General features: G+C 51.9%; 1 protein-coding gene across 5 annotated transcripts in view; it reads right to left on the reverse strand.

The window, feature by feature from the left end:
- Nucleotides 1–17913, reverse strand: part of EFR3B (EFR3 homolog B) — a 115392-nt gene that overhangs the window by 15896 nt on the left and 81583 nt on the right. For all 5 annotated transcript variants that reach the window (XM_019021314.4, XM_004028935.5, XM_055377562.2 and 2 more), the window contains 12 exons: nucleotides 14509–14658; nucleotides 12763–12897; nucleotides 12242–12320; nucleotides 11369–11504; nucleotides 10961–11122; nucleotides 9863–9974; nucleotides 9442–9493; nucleotides 7234–7406; nucleotides 6310–6385; nucleotides 5404–5565; nucleotides 3716–3847; nucleotides 1472–1539 (listed from right to left, as the gene is read on the reverse strand). In XM_019021314.4, coding sequence (XP_018876859.1) covers nucleotides 1472–1539; nucleotides 3716–3847; nucleotides 5404–5565; nucleotides 6310–6385; nucleotides 7234–7406; nucleotides 9442–9493; nucleotides 9863–9974; nucleotides 10961–11122; nucleotides 11369–11504; nucleotides 12242–12320; nucleotides 12763–12897; nucleotides 14509–14658 — 1437 coding nt within the window. The remainder of the gene's footprint in view (nucleotides 1–1471; nucleotides 1540–3715; nucleotides 3848–5403; nucleotides 5566–6309; nucleotides 6386–7233; nucleotides 7407–9441; nucleotides 9494–9862; nucleotides 9975–10960; nucleotides 11123–11368; nucleotides 11505–12241; nucleotides 12321–12762; nucleotides 12898–14508; nucleotides 14659–17913) is intronic.

Genomic DNA, 17913 nt, shown 5'->3' on the forward strand with positions numbered 1-17913 from the left:
CAGGCACCATCATAGCACACTACAGCCTTGACCTGCCAGGCTAAAGTGATCTTCCTGCTCTGCCTCCCAACAGGTATGCTCCACCATACCTGGCTAATTTTATTTATTTATTTATTATTATTATTATTTCTTAGACCAAGTCTCTCCCTGTTGCCCAGGCTGGAGTGCAGTGACATGATCTCAGCTCACTGCAACCTCTGCCTCCCAGGTTCAAGGGATTCTCCTGCCTCAGCCTCCCAAGTAGCTGGGATTACAGGCACACGCCACCACACCTGGCTAATTTTTGTATTTTTAGTAGAGACAGGGTTTTACTGTGTTGGCCAGGCTAGTCTCCAACTCCTGATCTCAAGTGATCTGCCCGCCTCAACCTCCCAAAGTGCTAGTGCTGGGATTACATAGGCATAAGCCACTGTGACCGGCCTAATTTTTTTTTTTTTTTTTAGACAGAGTCTTGCTCTGTTGCCCAGGCTGGAGTGCAGTGGCACGATCTCAGCTCACTGCAACCTTTGCCTCCTGGATTCAAGCAGATTCTCCTGCCTCAGCCTCCCGAGTAGAGTAGCTGGGACTACAGGTGTGCGCCACCATACCTGGCTAATTTTTGTATTTTTAGTAGAGATGGGGTTTCACCATGTTGGCCAGGATGGTCTTGAACTTCTGACCTCAAGTGATCTGACCTCAAGTGATCCGCCCACCTCAGCCTCCCAAAGTGCTGGGATTACAGGCGTGAGTCACTGTGCCCAGCCCAGGCAAAATTTTTAAACATTTTTTGTAGAGATGGGTTCTTGCTTTGCGGCCCATGGTTGTCTCGAACTCATGGGCTCAAGAGATCCTCCTGCTCAGTCTTCTGAGTCGCTGGGCCTGCAGGCGTGAGCCACCGCACCCAGCTTAGTCCCGTATTTTTAAATATACACATAGATATCCCCTTCCCCACCCACTGTTCTGTGATCTATTTTATTGACCTATTATGTAATGGGTATTTTACGTTAAATATTCTTCTAAAACATTGTCATGATTGTCTACTGTATGGATGGGCCATAATTCATAAAGCCATCCCCTACTGTTAGACATTTTGGTTTTGCAAAACATCTTTCCCTTGAGTTCCTCTGATGTTGAAATGACACTGGCCCACAGCACCCACTATGGTCCGAAAACATCACTTGGATTTACAGTAACGTCTTGTCAGGAATGACTCCTCCAGGATGCATTTAACATGGGCTTGGCCAAAGCCCCCAGAGGCTGTGTCTCACCTGCAAACATGGCTCAGCATTGCATGCTCGAGGCATGGACTGCAGTAATGTGATGGGGTTGAACTTTACCCAGGACTCTTGGACCACAGGCAGAGTCCACCTTCTGCCCTTGAGTCCACAGAAGCCTGAGCCTCCTGGCATTGACCCCTCCTGACCTCAGACCACCCACCTGCTTACTCAGCTGCCCTGGGGATCCCTGACCACGTCCCCCGTCCTCTCCTCACCTGGGCCTCTCCACAAACACATCCTCGGGGAGCATGTATGGAGCCTCTTTCTTCCTGGTCTCTATCACCTGGCGGTTGGGAGGAATCAGATAAGAGCTGGTTCAGCAAGGAGAGGGAGCTCACAGGCAACGAAAGAGCTCCCATGCCCGGCTCGGTGCTTCCTCCCTCCCACAGCCTCCTCAGCACAGTGTCCTCAGCTGAGCTTTTCAGTGGAAACGCGCATCAACAGGGACCCTCAGGGCAGCCTGAGAAGCTCAAGCTGCCTGCTCAGGCCATGGCCATCAATGACACATGTGCACTAAGTGTCCTCCAATGCAGGGAACTTAACTCTTAAGAGACTGCAGCTGCTGGCTCCAATGCCTCATTCCTATGCTTTTTTTTTTTTTTTGAGATGGAGTCTCGCTGTCTTGTCCAGGCTAGAGTGCAATGGCACAATCTTGGCTCACAGCAGCCTCCACCTCCCAGTTTCAAGCAATTCTCCTGCCTCAGCCTCCCGAGTAACTGAGACTGCAGGTGCATGCCACCACGCCTGGCAAATTTTTATATTTTTAGTAGAGATGAGGTTTCACCATGTTGGCCAGGCTGATCTCAAACTCCTGACCCCAAGTGATCCACCTGCCTTGGCCTCCCAAAGTGCTGGGATTAAGGCTGAGCCGCTGCACCTGGCCTCATTCCTGTGGTTTTTTTTTTTATTTAAACAGGTACAAAGGAATGTAGCTCACACCTTGTCCCAAACCTGGGTACTGCAGTACACAAGTGCATTGCAAAACACCCTGATGGACAGTGACATCTTGAGCTTTACTCAGTATTCTTTGCAAATTTTTGACAAGAAAAGTGAAAGTTACTAAGGTGGTGAGAAGTGGAGGGATGGTCAGCATACAGGTGTGTGTCGGGGGTGAGGAGGTAAAGGTCCCACAATTGTCAGGCAGAGGATGTCTGGGCATTGCCTTTCTTATACTCCCTTATCAGCCCAGAAGCTGGAAGACTCCTGCTTCCCTTTGAGTGGTCTCTGTCACAGTCACGGCACCCTCCCCTGTGACTCCCAGCCAACCCAGGCTAGGTAAGACCTAAATTTTCTTGTTTTGTTTTCTTTTGTTTTGCTAATGTATTTCATTTTATTTTATTTTTGAGACAGAGTCTCGCTCTGTCACCCAGGCTGGGGTGCAGTGGTGCAATCTTGGCTCAACTCCATCTCCCAGGTTCAAGCGATTCTCCTGCCTCAGCTTCCCGAGTAGCTGGGACTACAGGTGTGCACCACCATGCCCAGCTAATTTTTGTATTTTTAGTAGAGACGGGGTTTCACTATGTTGCCCAGGCTGGTCTCGAACTCCTGATCTCAAGTGATCCACCAGCCTCGGCCTCCCAAAGTGCTGGGATTACAGGCTTGAGCCACTGCGCCTGGCTTGCTAACGTATTTTAAAGTTAATCCTACATGTTGGTATCATTCAACCTCTAAACACTTCCATGTGTTTTAAAAGATCTTTATGCAACAACTGAGAACACATTTGACTATAGAATGGGTGTCAGATAACACCAAGGAATTACTGATCACTTAATGAGCTGTGTTAAGAGCATGGCGGTCATGTAGGGAGGTGTTCATGCTGTTTCAGGCATGCAGACGGATATACATAGAGTGAAAGGACAGGATAGCTGGGATCTGTTTTAAAATATTTGTTTAAAGTATTTAAAATTTGTTCAGCAAAGGAAAAGAAAAGGAGATAGATGAAGCAAATGGGGAGAAATTTTCATAACTGTTCATTTCATATGAGCGGGCGTGAACAGATGTTCGTTCACCATTCTACTCGGGCCACCTTTGCGGTATTTGATAGCTTTAGTCTGCATGATCTGAGGCCACCTTTGCGGTATTTCATAGCTGTAGTCTGCATGATCTGAGGTCACTTTTGCGGTATTTCATAGCTGTAGTCTGCATGATCTGAGGCATGTGTGCGGGTGTGCTCCCGTGAGCAGGGGAAAGACAGAGGGGCAGGAAGTGGAGGGGGCAGACAGTATTAGAAACAGGTATAGAAGTCCCCCCCCAACCCCTGTGCCTAACCCCACCCTGCTCTGTCAAGTCATACAGGAGGGAAAGATGCCACGAGTAACTTCTCACCATTAGTGGTTCTTACTTCAACCCTGTCTTCACTGCCTAAGTGTAGGTACAGGACTAATGCAATTAAGGAAAAGCTGTTCCCAGGAAACCCCAAGTTGAGGGCCCCCTGAGCTCTTGGTCGTGAGAACACCAACCTCATGGATGTGCTGGCAGAAGGCAGGCACTGTTGTGAGCTGACTGATGAGGTTCAGGTAGGCTGCGCCCAGAGCATAGAGGGCACAGCGGTTGTAGACAGGCAAGTTCTCCTCATTGACTTGGGCCACGTCCTGCGGCAACATAGACAAGGCCTCCGGAGTTTTTCACTGACAGACTACACTGGGTGCCAACGCTCCACCCGACCTCTTCCCAATCTTCTTTAGAAATGCTTGCTTTCCTAGACTAAGTCTTTCTCAGCATTTGACCCAAACCTTCCTGGGGAAAAAAAGTCACCTTCATTAAAGCTGAAGGGAGGGGTCCCTAGAACAGTCCGTGAACTGGGAGGCTCTTGAGTACTCACAGACTAGAGAGGCAATGACCTCAACTCCCCACTCTGCAGTTCCAGCTGTGGCGACCTTCACTGCCCAAACCCTCGTCGTTAATCCCACTGCCAGGGTGCTGTCTCCTTCACTATAGCGGATTCTTAGAGGACTGGATTGGCTTGCTAAACTGGGTTCATATGTTAAGCTAAATTAGCTGTGGGAGTTACCAGGGGATTGGGATATAAAGGAAACCCAAGTTCTAGTTCTTGAGGGTAAACAGAATTTAAAAATTATAGCATCTAGGCTGGCCCTGCAGGATTTAGCACCAACAGACAGGTGGTCTGAGACTGTCACTGAATTCCCAGGCTTGCCCCGATTCGGGAATATGATGCCCGCCTGGCTTCAGGACCCTGGAGACCCAGCCTTTGAGGTCCAAAGGACCCACCCTGACTCCTAGTAGCCTTGGGTGTACACACGCACCCAGGAAGACCATGAAAGCCTCAAGCCCTGTCCGGTGCCACACTGGCTGCCTGCGCATCGCAAAGGAGGCTTGGGAGACAGGTCCCCAGGCTTCCAGACTCTGACTTACCTTCCCAGGAAATATATACTTTAAACAGGTGCTCAAAGCAATTCTGAAGCACAGCTCCATTTGGGAACTAGAGAATCTTTTTTTAATTTTTAATTTTTTAAATTTTTAGATGGAGTCTTGCTCTGTTGCCCAGGCTGGCATGCAGTGGTGAGATCTCTGCTCACTGCAACCTCCACCTCCCTGGTTCAAGTGATTCTCCTGCCTCAGTCTCCCAAGTAGCTGGGACTACACGCATGCGCCACCACGTCCGGCTAATTTTTGTATTTTTAGTGGAGACGGGGTTTCACCATGTTGGCCAGGCTGGTCTTGAACTCCTGACCTCAAGTGGTCCACCCACCTCGGCCTCCCAAAGTGCTGGGATTACAGGCATGAGCCACCACGCCCGGCCAAGGGAACCAGAGAATCTTTAGACAAATGAGTTTGTCTGGGATCACTCAGGGCTTATGAGCATCCTTTTAAGAATCCCTGGAGTCTCACTCAGACTCTGCGAGAGACTTGACATGTAGTAGCTAAGGGATGTTTCTGAACGACCCGGTTCCCTGGGTCTTCTTTAGCTTAAGGACGGGCCAAGACCATGAATGAAGCATTCTTTGGGGTTCCCCAAACAGGACCATGGTTTGGGGTCTTCAGGGAGGCGTGGCCAACCATGAGTACAATATTCCTGGGCTCCAAAACAGTGTTAAGCAGTTGCTACTCAATACTCTTATCAGGGCTTGCCCAAAACAGGTCCCTCCCCTGATCCCAAGCCCCATGCCCTGCGCACACCAGGCCCCACCTGAACAGCTAGCACCAGACGGATGAGGTCCACCACCACCTCCTCGTTAGCCAGCTCGATGCTGATGAGGGCCAGCAAGCCATAGAGCGCCTCGTAGTGTTTCTGCACGTTTGTTTCCTCCTTGCAGCTCAGGTAGATGTGTCTGTAGAGCTGCTGGGAGTGCTGGGGACAGGAGCGGGCAGAAGGCCAGGGTCGGAGGGATGGGGACAGGAGGGGCAAGGAGAACACGGAGGAAGACCAATCTGAAGGGGGGCAGGATGGCTGTGTGTGCCCCCTCCTCCCTTGGGGAGGGGATGCCTTTAAAGCGGGCTCTGGCAGAAGCAGACACACACAGGAAGGCTCGCGTAGGGAAGGATGGGCTCCAGTGAAACCAGCACCAGAAGCTGCTGCCCAAATCCAGGTGTAGGAGCAGAACACAGTCACTGGCCCTGGACTGGCTCATCACCCTGGGCTTGACTCCTCAGAGAGGTCAGCTTAACACATAGCCACAGAGCGAGGAGACGTAGCTACAGAGAGAGGAGACACAGCTACAGAGGGAGGAGACATAGCTACAGAGGGAGGAGGCCGGCTCCAAGGGCAGTCAGTGGTCAGCAGTGACTTTTGCTCTGTCACCCAGGCTGAAGTACACTGGCGCAATCTCGGTTCACTGCAACCTCCGCCTCTTGGGTTCAAGCGATTCTCCTGCCTCAGCCTCCCGAGTAGCTGGGATTGCAGGTGCCTACCACCATGCCCGGTTAATTTTTGTAGTTTTAGTAAAGATGGGATTTTACCATGTTGGTCAGGCTGGTCTCGAGCTCCCCACCTCAAGTGATCTATCCGCCCGCCTCAGCCTCCCAAAGTGCTGGGATTGCAGGCGTGAGCCACCGTGCCCGCCCTTCACTGTGCCTGGAGGTCATGCTTGTTTACCTTCTTCATGAAGACGGTGTCCTGTCGAGAGCACTTGTCCACTTTCAGCTTCAGGACAGAGATGTCACTGAGGGTACTGGGAAGGGATGCAAAGGGCCTCCTTAGCCCTTGCATGAGGCCAGCCTGAGCTCACACAGGATCACTGAGCTTTATCCCCAACACTGTTAGTTGGTACAAAGCCTCCAGTACTCCCCTGGCCCTGGTTCTCAGCCCAATTACCTTTTCCTCCCAAGTTCTCAAGAATTTGTCCCTTTATCTCTCTCTCTTTTTTCCTTTTTGAGACAGGGTCTTATTCTGTCACCTAGGCTGGAGTGCAGTTGTTCCATAATCACAGCTCTCTGCAGCCTTAACCTCCAGGGCTCAAGCAATCCTCCCAACTCAGCCTCCCAAAGAGCTGGGACCACAGGTGTGAGCCACCACACTCGGCTAATTTTTAAATTTTCTTGTAGAGATGGGGGTCTCACTATGTTGCCCTGGCTGGTCTTGAACTCTTGGGCTTAAGTGATCATCCCGCCTTGGCCTCTCAAAGTGTGAGATTACAGGTGCGAGCCACCGCCCTGACCCCCTTTCTCTTAAATCTTCATCCTGATTATTTTCTTCCTCCTCTTATTCCCCCCAAATCCCTTCAGTCTCTACTGATAACCTGCATCCCCTTCCTTCTCACACTCGCAACTCCCTTTAATGCCTACTCTCTATCTTCCAAATCTTCAGTTCACCCTCCTCCTCTCCCAGACACAAGTGCCCTTTAGTCTCTCCTTCTCTTGCAGGACCCCAGGGTCAATGTTGGTGATCAACTCCTGGTGAGTCTCACTGAGTATCTGAATTGTCCTCCCACCTGGGTGTGAGGACAGGACCAAAGGATAGGACCTAATGGAGAGTCCTCTCCCCATTTTGCATCGCCTGGAGGAGACACCCCAAGTTCACCTGATGGTAGAGAACTTGTGGCGGTTGCCATGACGATCAATGAAACTGATGAGAATCTCTAGAACAAAGAGTCGAATTTCTGCATCCTCCATGAGGGCGGTGGAGAGAAGGCGGTCCAGGAAGTTGCTAGGCAGGGCTGACATCATGTTGTTGCACTGGAAACCTGTGGATACCTGCAAGGGAGGTATGGACAGCTATGCCTAGGAATGCTGTCCCTCTCAGGTGCAGGAGGAGATGGAGGAGCAGCCAGAGGAAGTCAGGTCTGATGTACACATCCTCTCTAGACATCGCCCAATTCAGCCTCTCCTACCCTACAGCCCAGGCAACTCTTTGAACACTCCAACATCCACCTAGATGACACCGAGCTCAGTAGACATGTGAATGGATGGGGACAGCGTGCAGGGACATTTGGGTGTTAAAAAGCAAGCAAGGGATGAGCCCTGGAGGGAAGCGGGAGCCAGGCAATCTCTGAACCTAACATTCCAGCCAGTTAGGGCACAACTGATGAACAGCCACCAGGAACACAATGCCTCATTAAGAGTATGACCATCACAAAGAACAAGACAGTGGAAGAACTCACAGCTGGGCTGAAGGATCAGAACTCACACACACGGCAACCACCAAATAGTGCACGTAGATAGTATTTTGTAACATGTCTGTTAGCCTGGCAATAATGGCGCTTTGTGACTAAAGCCAGTTTGGCATAAATATACATGCCATACATGCTGTTGTCAAAGCATTCAAATGCAGCAAAGCACCGTTACTGTTAAATCCATATTGTAAAACAATGCTTTTGATGATTCAGAAGGTCCCTAAGGATGTACCCCAAACTGTTAACTTAAGAAAATGCTGGGTACAAATTAATGAGGATAAACTCAGCAAAGAAATGGCAGGAATATGGAGACCAAGGTGATAACTAAATGAGGGCAGTGTTGGAGCACAAAGGGTTTATAAAAATCTAGTGCCATGAAGAGTGTGGACTGGAGGGGAGGGAAGGGAAGGTGTGAGGTGGCGGCGGGGTGGGGGGAGTTCTGTTTAGATTGGCATGGCCAGAACTGAGACAGAGATTGAGAGATGAGACAGGAGGTCTAGGGAGGGAGAGGGGACTGGGGACCTCCCAACTTCAGTCTGAGAAGTTTGAAATCTGGTTGTACATCAATTATAAGCTGAGGCCGGGCACAGTGGCTTATGCCTGTAATCCCAACACTTTGGGAGGCCGAGGCAGGCAGATCACTTGAGGTCAGGAGTTCAAGACCAGCCTGGCCAACATGGTGAAACACCGTCTCTACTAAAAATACAAAAAAATTAGCTAGGCGTGGTGGTAGCATGCGCCTGTAATCCCAGCTACTCAAGAATCACTTGAACCTGGGAGGCGAAGGTTGCAGTGAGCCAAGATCGCACCACTGCACTCCAGCCTAAGCAACAAGAGCGAAACTCCGTCTCAAAAAAAAAAAAAAAAAAAAATTATAAACTGAGACCTACTGTGAAATAAGAGGCATCTGGTAGAGAACAGCATTTCTAGGCAATTACTGTTGTAGCTGAGTTTCTGACAGGTGGGGAGAGGTGGCTGTGAGATGTCAGGTTTAGGCCAGGGGTTGTGCTTCAGAATACCTGGGGAACTTATTACAAATACAGATTCCAGGACCTCACTCAGGCTAACAGCTCAAAACCTCTGAGGAATCATATATTTATCACAAGATTGTCATCGGAATGGTGTTTGAGAGCAATGGATCTAGACTCCAGCGATGGCTGCAAAGATGTAAAGAAGAGTTAAATAAAACACAGCATGGGAAGGATGGGGGCTGGGAGACTGAGGTGGGCACATGTGCCAAGAACACGTGATGGCAAAACAGGGGAAACAGAGGGGAAAAGGGAAAGAGGGGGTACCAGGAGGGAACCAGGGCGGGAACCAACAGATTCCATCTCAAGACAGATCATGTCTGAGTGACAACGCTATCAGTAGCCAATAAGGAACCTTTGTGAAAATTAGAAACAGGTTCCCCATTTGCTGTGGCTGACCCAGCTCTGTGGGTGCCCAGCCTGGCTAGTGAGTGGAACGTAGGCTAGATTTCAGCCCCGACTCAACTGACTGGGTGTATTTGTGCAGTATGCAACATGCACGACTGTATGTGGAGGCCTTCACTTGGTCCCTTGGAAGGAGCTGTCTTCCACAGAGGAAGAGCAGGAATGGGGATAGATGGGGCTCACCTGCAGGAGGGATTTTAGCAGCATAATCTGGGTCAGACGGTTCCTATTCTCCCTGTAGACCAGAGACACAAACACTCACCAGGATGGTAATAGGGCAGAGGTCACACACTTGCCAGCTTAGTTCTACCCCTGATTCGTTTCTCCATGAGGCTTATCGTGTTGGGTTACCCAGGACAGTGACTTCCGGACCCAGGAAGCTGACCAAGGGATGACTGGCTCCCCCCACGTTGGGAGGTGGTTATTGGTGGGGCAGCCTGAGAAATTGTGGGATCCAAGAGCCCCATTAAAGGCTGCTGAGGGATTTGGGAGTAAAAAGAGAGCAGAGGGCAGAGCCAAGAAAATTAAGAGGGATAAAGGAGGGGGTCAGAAAATGCAGCCGGGGGAGAGGAGGACTCCAGGCTGGGGGAGATTGGTGGCTCACCCCGTCCTGCCCGTGTCCACCGCCTGGTGCAGGGACGGCCGCGGGACCTTGCTCATGATGAAGAGGATCACCTCGGAGCGCTGGTAGGTGGGCAGCGTGCTGGCAAAGGAGCCTGCAGGAGGTGGCGGAGAGGGTGCCCAGTGAGGCACAGGCTCCAGGGCCCCTCCTGGTTCAGCCTTTCAGCTGCAGAGAGCGAGGGCTGCCTCTCTCCGGAGTCAATCCAGGACCAGAGAAAGGGATTCAGGATAGCCCGGGTGTGATTCGGCCTCTCCAGGAAAGGGAGGCATCAGCTGGTTTTGGAGGTCTCTTCCAGGCTCCGTTTTTTCACTTGTTCCTGAGGCTGTGGTTAAGGTCTTGACTCCTTGGCTAGGGGGTGGGGATGGTGAATGCTGGGCCCTGGGACCAGGGCGGAGCGGGGGGGCGGGGGGAGCCCGAGTTCTCGTTGGGTGCTTCTTTCACTGGCTGCCCTAGGGTAAATCCTCCTCCCACGAACTAAGAGAGAAGAATGGTTCTGCATTCCTAACCTGCCTACTCCAGGCTGAAGGGAAGCTCACATGGCTAGGGCAGGCAGGCTGTGAAAGCGGCTTTATCTAATCTCCGCTCCCAGGAGCACACACATTTTCTCCACGGCTGGCCCCCTTCCTCATTCTTTTCTCTTAGTCCTCATCTCTCCCTCCTGGAAGCCCTAACCTGGAAGCATCAGGCAGGTCTGATGGTGGCTGGGACTAAAGAAGGTTCGCCTGAGACTTCAGATCTGAAACACTCATCTGACTGCTTGCGCTGTCGCTCAGGCCCTGCCCAGCCAGTCCTTTCATTTCCCGACTTCATTCTCTCCGAGGTCCGTGAATAGCATGTGGGTGCTGGACAATCCTACAGGGCCCCGGTTGGATGCCCTTCGCCCCAGTGCGGTCCCTCCCTCTCCAACCCCCATCCCCGGGCCGCCCCCGGTGCCCCGCCCCTTTCCAGGGTCCCTCTTTCCTCCCCTTGGCCCCACCCCGCCCTGCGCCTCAGTCTTGAGCCCCTGGGCCCCGCCCCGTCCCTCCCCTCCCCTCTCCGCGCCTCGGCCCCGCCCCGCCCCGGCCCGGCCCCGCGCCGCACCTACGGTCTTGATGACGGCCTCCTGGAACATGCGCTCCTCGTGCTCCTTGATGATCTTGGTGCCGAGGCTGACCGCCCCGTCGTAGCTCCCGGTCAGCGCGTAGTCGATGCTGAGCCGCAGCTGCCTCAGCAGCGTGTTGAACATCTCCAGTACTGTGGGCCCTGAGAGCGGTGGGGCGGGACACCGGAGATCCAAGGCTGGCACCCTCCTCCTCCGTGCACCGCGCGCAGGCAGGGCAGGGTCACGCCCCCTTCCAGCCTGGTCTTCCTCTGCGCTCCCAACTTCCCGGCGGACTTCTCCCGAGGAAAACGGACTCCGACCCCTCCCTGTTGTCCCTTGCCTCTCTCTGTAAGAGGCGGCAGCCTCCGCGGGGTCCCCGGCCCTCAGGCCCTAGCCATGCCCCTTACCCACAGAGCCGGTGGCAGCGATGACCGCGGCTTCCGACAAGACTTCCACGATGCCCGCGCGCACCGTCGCAGCGCTGCGGCTGTTGGCGTCCAGGTGGCCCAGGAGCTGCTGGATGACCAGGTGCGAGTGCTGCGGCTGCGGGAGGAAGATGAGCTGGGCCTGGACAGCAACCCCACGGGGTCCCTGGGCTGCGCAGCCCTCTCCTGGCACCCAAAGGCGGGGGTAAACTAAAGGGACGTTCCAAGGCCCCGGGCACTGCAGTTGGCACTGACACCTCGTGCCCTTTACTGGATCCTTCCCTTCTCCCTCCAACAAAGAGCCAAATCCCAGTGGAGGCCTCGGCTGACAGTTTTCCAGGGCCCTTTTACTTCAAAATTGGTCAAAAGACCATTTTAAAATAGGGTCTTCCTTTCATTTCTTCAGGTCTTTCCGGCAAGAGCCACGGGAGGCCACATGGTTTAGTCCAGTGCTGCCTAAAGTGGGGCCCCTGGGCTGGTGCCCATTCAAGATAGGTCTGATATTGGTTTACACTGAGATAAGGATGGGATGGAGAGTCAGTGTTTAGTAAACAATTTGTCAACGCTGTAGCAGCCAAGGGTGTGATCTGTAGGCTTGCATTTTGCATGAGTTTTTTATTTAATTTTTCTAGAAATTATTTGTTTTAATTGTATTTTATAAAAGTATTGGTCTGTGATGTACTGGAAATAAAATCAGCCGGCCCTTCTCCACAGCTAGCTTAAGCAGCACTGGTTTCAGCAACTGGGGGCTTCGGAGGAGTCACAGGGGACTTCTGGCTTTCTATTTTAGCACCCGTCTGGCTTCTAGAGAGGCCTTTGTCCTGGGATCTGGCTGGCCCAGGGGAGCCACCATACCTGAATTGAGTACATGATGATTTTAAAGCAACGGATGGCGAACACCTTGGGTTCCCAAAGAGAATGGTTATCCAGATGGCTGTGAGGGAGAAAACGTGGGGGAACAACTATGAAACTCCTGGCAGTGTTAGGGAGAAGAGATTAGCTTGGAGGCAGAGGGACACCTCCTCAGAGCCCCTCGCACAGTTCCCGGGTGAGGAAGTGAAGCCTGAAGGTCCTTGGGGTAGTCCCAGTCCAGTGCTGGAGAGAGGCCAAGGACAGCGCTCTGCAGTTGTGGACGTGTGCGGTGAAGCTGGGCACCTTTGCTTAGCGTTGGGTGCCTTCCTACTGGCAGCACTTGGCCACCCCGTGGCAGCTTTTGCTGTCACAATGCAGGGAACACAGGCACAGGGAAGGGATTGACTTGGCTGCGGCACCACAACTGTAATATCCCCTTCCCCCCAGCCAGCCAGGAGATGCCAGGGACCTGAAACACATCCAGGCTGAAGGCTGGGGCCAAGGCAGTGGGTGGGGGCACTCACATGAGAACAGGCTTGATGGCGTTTTTGATGTTGCCAAAGGCAGCCCGGCCCAGCAGCTCCCGAAGGCACCTCTCAGCCAGCTCCGCGGGGCTCTCTTTCTCCTTCTCGGGTGCTTGGAGGGGTGAGGGAGACCGGCTGGGGAGACAGAGGCACATGGGTAGAGGGTGGCATGCAGGCTGGGGTCAGGCTCTGTACAATCCCGGCTTTCCGTGTTTCATCCACACAAGACAAGCAGGAATTTGACATGGGTTGCACCAGGCAATAGGGGAGGCGTCACAGCTGTCAGAAATTAAATGGGGGTAAAGAAGCCCCCACTGGGGGAAGTGGGGGAAGACTGGAGAAGAAAAGATAAAGTTCTTTTTCTGGAAATCCTTAAAGATTTCCAGATGTGCCACTGTGGGAAGGATGCTCTGAGCCCCATGGGCCAGGTGAGGTGTAGAACATGTGTGTCTTGATGCACCTGACTTCAGAAGGAAAAGGAGATGGGAGATGAAGATAGGAAAGGGAGGCAAAAAACAAAACAGAAGTGGAAGAAAGGAGAGGAAAGAGAGGGAGGCAAAAGGAAAGGCACAGTGGTTGGCTCAGGCAAGAGTCAACGATACTCAAGTCACAGGGAGTGGGCCCACATCTGGACAGAACAGGAGCCCGAGGACTCCCAGCCCAGAGACCACAGCAGCTTGTCAGTGAGATGCTATTCCAGAAACAGCCACCAGAGGGCACACGAACCCCACCCCACCCCACGCCCCGCCCCTGCCCCCGCCTCCGACCCCGCCCCCGTGGACCCGAGTCTAGCTCTAGTAGCCTGGGATCAACCGACCTAACTAGCCTAGTGCACAGATAGCCCAGGTGGGACAGCAAAGTGGACCTTTCTCCCCATTCCATTTCACCGAGGGGAAAAATGAGGGTGCAGGGACAGGAATGAATCCCATGCTTAGGGGATCCAGGATTAAAACCCAGTATCTGCAAGCTCTTACTGAGTGGCTGCGGGCTGGTCAAGCATCCACGTTTTCAGGGCCTGAAATAGCATCAGGAAGCAACAGAGGAAGGAAGGTCCAGATGGAAAGTCCGCAGTGATTGGAGCCATGAAAGGCATCTTTTTTTTTTTTTTTTTTTTTTGAGACGGAGTCTCGCTCTGTCGCCCAGGCTGTAAGTGCAGCGGTGCGATCTCGGCTCACTGCAAGTTCTGCCTCCCGGGCTCCCGTTCTCCTGCCTCAGCCTCCCGAGTAGCTGGGACTATAGGCGCCCGCCACCACGCCCAGCTAATTTTTTTGCATTTTTTTTTTTAGCAGAGACGCGGTTTCACCGTGTTAGCCAGGATGGTCTCGATCTCCTGACCTCGTGATCTGCCCGCCTCGGCCTCCCAAAGTGCTGGGATTACAGGCGTGAGCCACCGCGCCCGGCCCACAAAAGGCATCTTAAAGCCTCCTTGGCCCTGCTTCCAGGGAGACAGAGGTAACCAGACTCTTGGTTCTGCGTGTTATTACCAACAGACTTACCCACCAGGGAGCCCAGCACCAACACTGTCCTCCTTTGGTAACGCAGATGTTAAGGGACACTGTGGGCTGGCACAAAGTCAGACCCATGGCTTCTAGGGAGCCAGCTTTGGACTCACTGCAGAACAAGCCACAAAGCCATGTCCCTGGCCTTGTAGCTGAGTTTTACTGACCAACCCAAACCATGTGGTTCCCAAGCAGCCCTTGGAGGGCTGATTATATCCACTGTCCTGCCCCACCCCGGCCTGCTTACCTCTCTGCCTCCTCTACATGCTGTAGATTGAAAAGCAGCGATGGGACGATCTTATCCATGTGCTGTGGGTCCCAGATATTGGCCTGCAGTTCATCATTCACCGTCTTCCTCACCACCCCTTGCAGGCCTTTGATGCCTGACATTCGAATTCTGTAAGGAAAAGGGTGAAGTGGGACTCGGAAGTCCTCTAGCCCTGAGAAGTCCAGCTTCAGTGGCTAAGAGAGGAGCACAGCTTAGGAGTCAGGGATACATTTGTCCATCAGAAGGCAGAATGGAGACCAGCTGCTACTCTCATGAGACCTCCTGGTGCTGGCAGACATGAGCCCAGGAAGCCATGTCTTTTTAATCATCTTGGAGACTCCCAGGCTGCCCTTGCCCTGGTACCATCTGGGCTCCAGCCCTAGGGTGCTGGGTGCTCCAGCTCCCCATCTTTAGTACTTAGCTGGGGTTGTTCCAGCTTGGGCCCAAGATGTAAGATCTCAAAACGCTGCCAAGAACTGATGAAGCAGAATCCGAGGCTGTGAGCAACTTGCTGGGGGAGGGGGAGGCGGATCCAGAGGGAGAGGCACAGAGCTGCAGGCTCTCTGGGCACAAAGGGGTTTTGGCTTGGAGCTAGGCTTAACCAGAGGGGAAACTGAGTAACAGCACAGCAGGAGCCCCTTTTGTACACCCCCAGTCCCTGCTATGTGAACCCAGGGTCAGCACAGCCCTGTGGGAGGGAGCCCTCTTTACTAGCCATTTATTTCAGCCTGAAGTTTCTTTCTTTCTTTTTTATAAAACCTTTTTTCTGGTTATAAAATAATACATACTAATCATAGAAAAGTATAGAGAAGAGAAGATTTACCACTACCACCACCACTACCACTGTTATCTTTGTTATCAAAGATAACTGTTATTGGCATTTTGATGTAATTCCTTTCTTCTGTGCATAATATATAACAGAATTAAGAACCTATTGCATATTTGATTTGTATTGGCTTTTTTCACATACATTCTATGCATTTTCCTATGTCATTAACTCTTCATAAACATGTTGAATGGTTGCCTAATACACTATCATAAGACCTTTCTAAACTAGTGACTATTAGTCATTTAAGTTGTTTCCAAACGTTTTGCTTTTTTTTTTTTTTTTTTTTTTTTTTTTTTTGAGGTGGAGTCTGGCTCTGTTGCCCAGGCTGGAGTGCAATGGTGCGATCTTGGCTTACTGCAACCTCTGCCTCCCGGGTTCAAGCAATTCTTCTGCCTCGGCCTCCTGAGTAGCTGGGATTACAGGCATGTGCCACTATGCCCGGCTAACTTTTGTATTTTTAGTAGAGACGGGGTTTCACCGTGTTGGTCACGCTGGTCTTGAACTCCTGACCTCATGATCCACCCGCCTCAGCCTCCCAAAATGCTGGGATTACAGGTGTGAGCCACCATGCCTGGCCAAACGTTTCACTTTTATAATAATGCTATGATGGGCATCATTGTATGAAATATTTTACTATGTTTCAAGTCATTGCCATGAGTGGAATCACTGAGTCAAAAGGTAAGAAATAAAAGGCAGCCAGACACAGTGGCTCACACCTGTAACCCCAGCACTTTGGGAGGCAAGGCCAGTATATAGCTTAAGCTCAGGAGTTCGAGACCAGCCTGGGCAACATGGCAAAATCTCATCTCTACAAAAAATTAAAACATTAGGCCAGGCGCAGTGGCTCACGCCTGTAATCCCAGCACTTTGGGAGGCCAAGGTGGGTGGATCACCTGAGGTCAGGAGTTTGAGACCAGCCTGGTCAACATGGTGAAACCCCGTCTCTACTAACAATACAAAAATTAGCCAGGCATGGTAGCAGGCACCTGTAATCCCAGCTACTCGGGAGGTTGAGGTGAAAGAATTGCTTGAACCCGGGAGGTGGAGGTTACAGTAAGCGGAGATCATGCCACTGCACTCCTGCCTAGGCGACAGAGTAAGACCCTGTCTCAAAAAAAAAAAAAAAAGAAAGAAAGAAATTAGCCAGGTATGGTGGTGCACACCTGTAGTCACAGATACTCAGGAGGCTGGGGTGGAAGTTCTGATTGAGCCTGGGAGGCAAAGGTTGCAGTGAGCTGAGATCATGTGAGATCATGGCACTGCACTCCAGCCTGGATGAAAGAGTGAGACTCCGTCTCAAAAAAAGAAATGAAAGGCTCCCAATTTGCCAAAATAACTGCCCCCACCCCCTGCCCATGCGCAAGCCGCAGGAGAATGCCACTCTCACAGTGCCTGTGGCAGTATTGAGGATCTCATTTTAAACATCTGTTCTAATTTTATGACTCCAAAAAATCCTCACATTTTGTAGCTATTTCAATTCACATCCTTTTGTGATTATTGGAGATGAGCAGTTTTTCTCAAGGTTGAGTTGCCAGTTGCATTTTTAGCTTCGTTGTTTTTTGAGACGGAGTCTCGCTCTGTCACCCAGGCTGGAGTGCAGTGGCGCAATCTCGGCTCACTGCAACCTCCGCCTCCTGGGTTCACGCCATTCTCCTGCCTCAGCCTCCCCAGTAGCTGGGACTACAGGCGCCCGCCACCACGCCTGGCTAATTTTTTGTATTTTTAGTAGAGACGGGGTTTCACCGTGTTAGCCAGGATGGTCTCGATCTCCTGACCTTGTGATCCGCCCGCCTTGGCCTCCCAAAGTGCTGGGATTACAGGCGTGAGCCACCGTGCCTGGCCTTAACTTTGGTTTTAACTGGGGTTGCCAGGGTGCTACCCTGGGCCTTACCGAGGAACTGTGGCTGGAGGTGGCAGGAGCCTAGGAGAAACAGGATACCCTGGCCCAGAAACTTTTAGGGCCACTGGCGATGGGCAAGGATTCCCTGGAAGCACCTGCCCATGCTGACCTGACCCTGACCACATTCAAGACCCTGAGCTGGCAGCTGTCCGGACTTGGGAATGAACGATCAGGAATACTGTCCTGCTGACTCTTCTTAGTTCCAGTTTAAAAACGCACTCCCTAACCAAGGGACAAGTGACACACATCCCCATCATGCTGGACTCGTTTGTCCCGTCCAAGTGGGCCTGGCTGGCAGGAAACAACGCCTGGTTGGCAGAAAAACTTCTACCCAGGGCTCCCTTATGTGTACATGTGAATTAATCTTTCTTCTTTTCCTAACTACCTTGCACTCCTTCACCTTCAGTCTCCCCAGAATCCCTTCCACAAATGCACATGATTCATTCTGTGACACCCAGAGCTGACCGTGCCTTTCAAAAGAAGTTCAGAAAGATCAGGCCTGGAGGGGGAGGAAGCTTCTTACTCTTCCTATTCATTTATTTATTTATTTTTCGACACGGAGTCTCACTCCATTGCCCAGGCTGGAGTGCAGTGGCACAATCTTAGCTCACTGCAACTTCTACCTCCCAGGTTCAAGTGATTCTTGTACCTCAGC

The sequence above is a fragment of the Gorilla gorilla genome, chromosome 12 (assembly GCF_029281585.2).
Source record: "Gorilla gorilla gorilla isolate KB3781 chromosome 12, NHGRI_mGorGor1-v2.1_pri, whole genome shotgun sequence".
NCBI classification, from domain to species: Eukaryota; Metazoa; Chordata; class Mammalia; order Primates; family Hominidae; genus Gorilla; species Gorilla gorilla.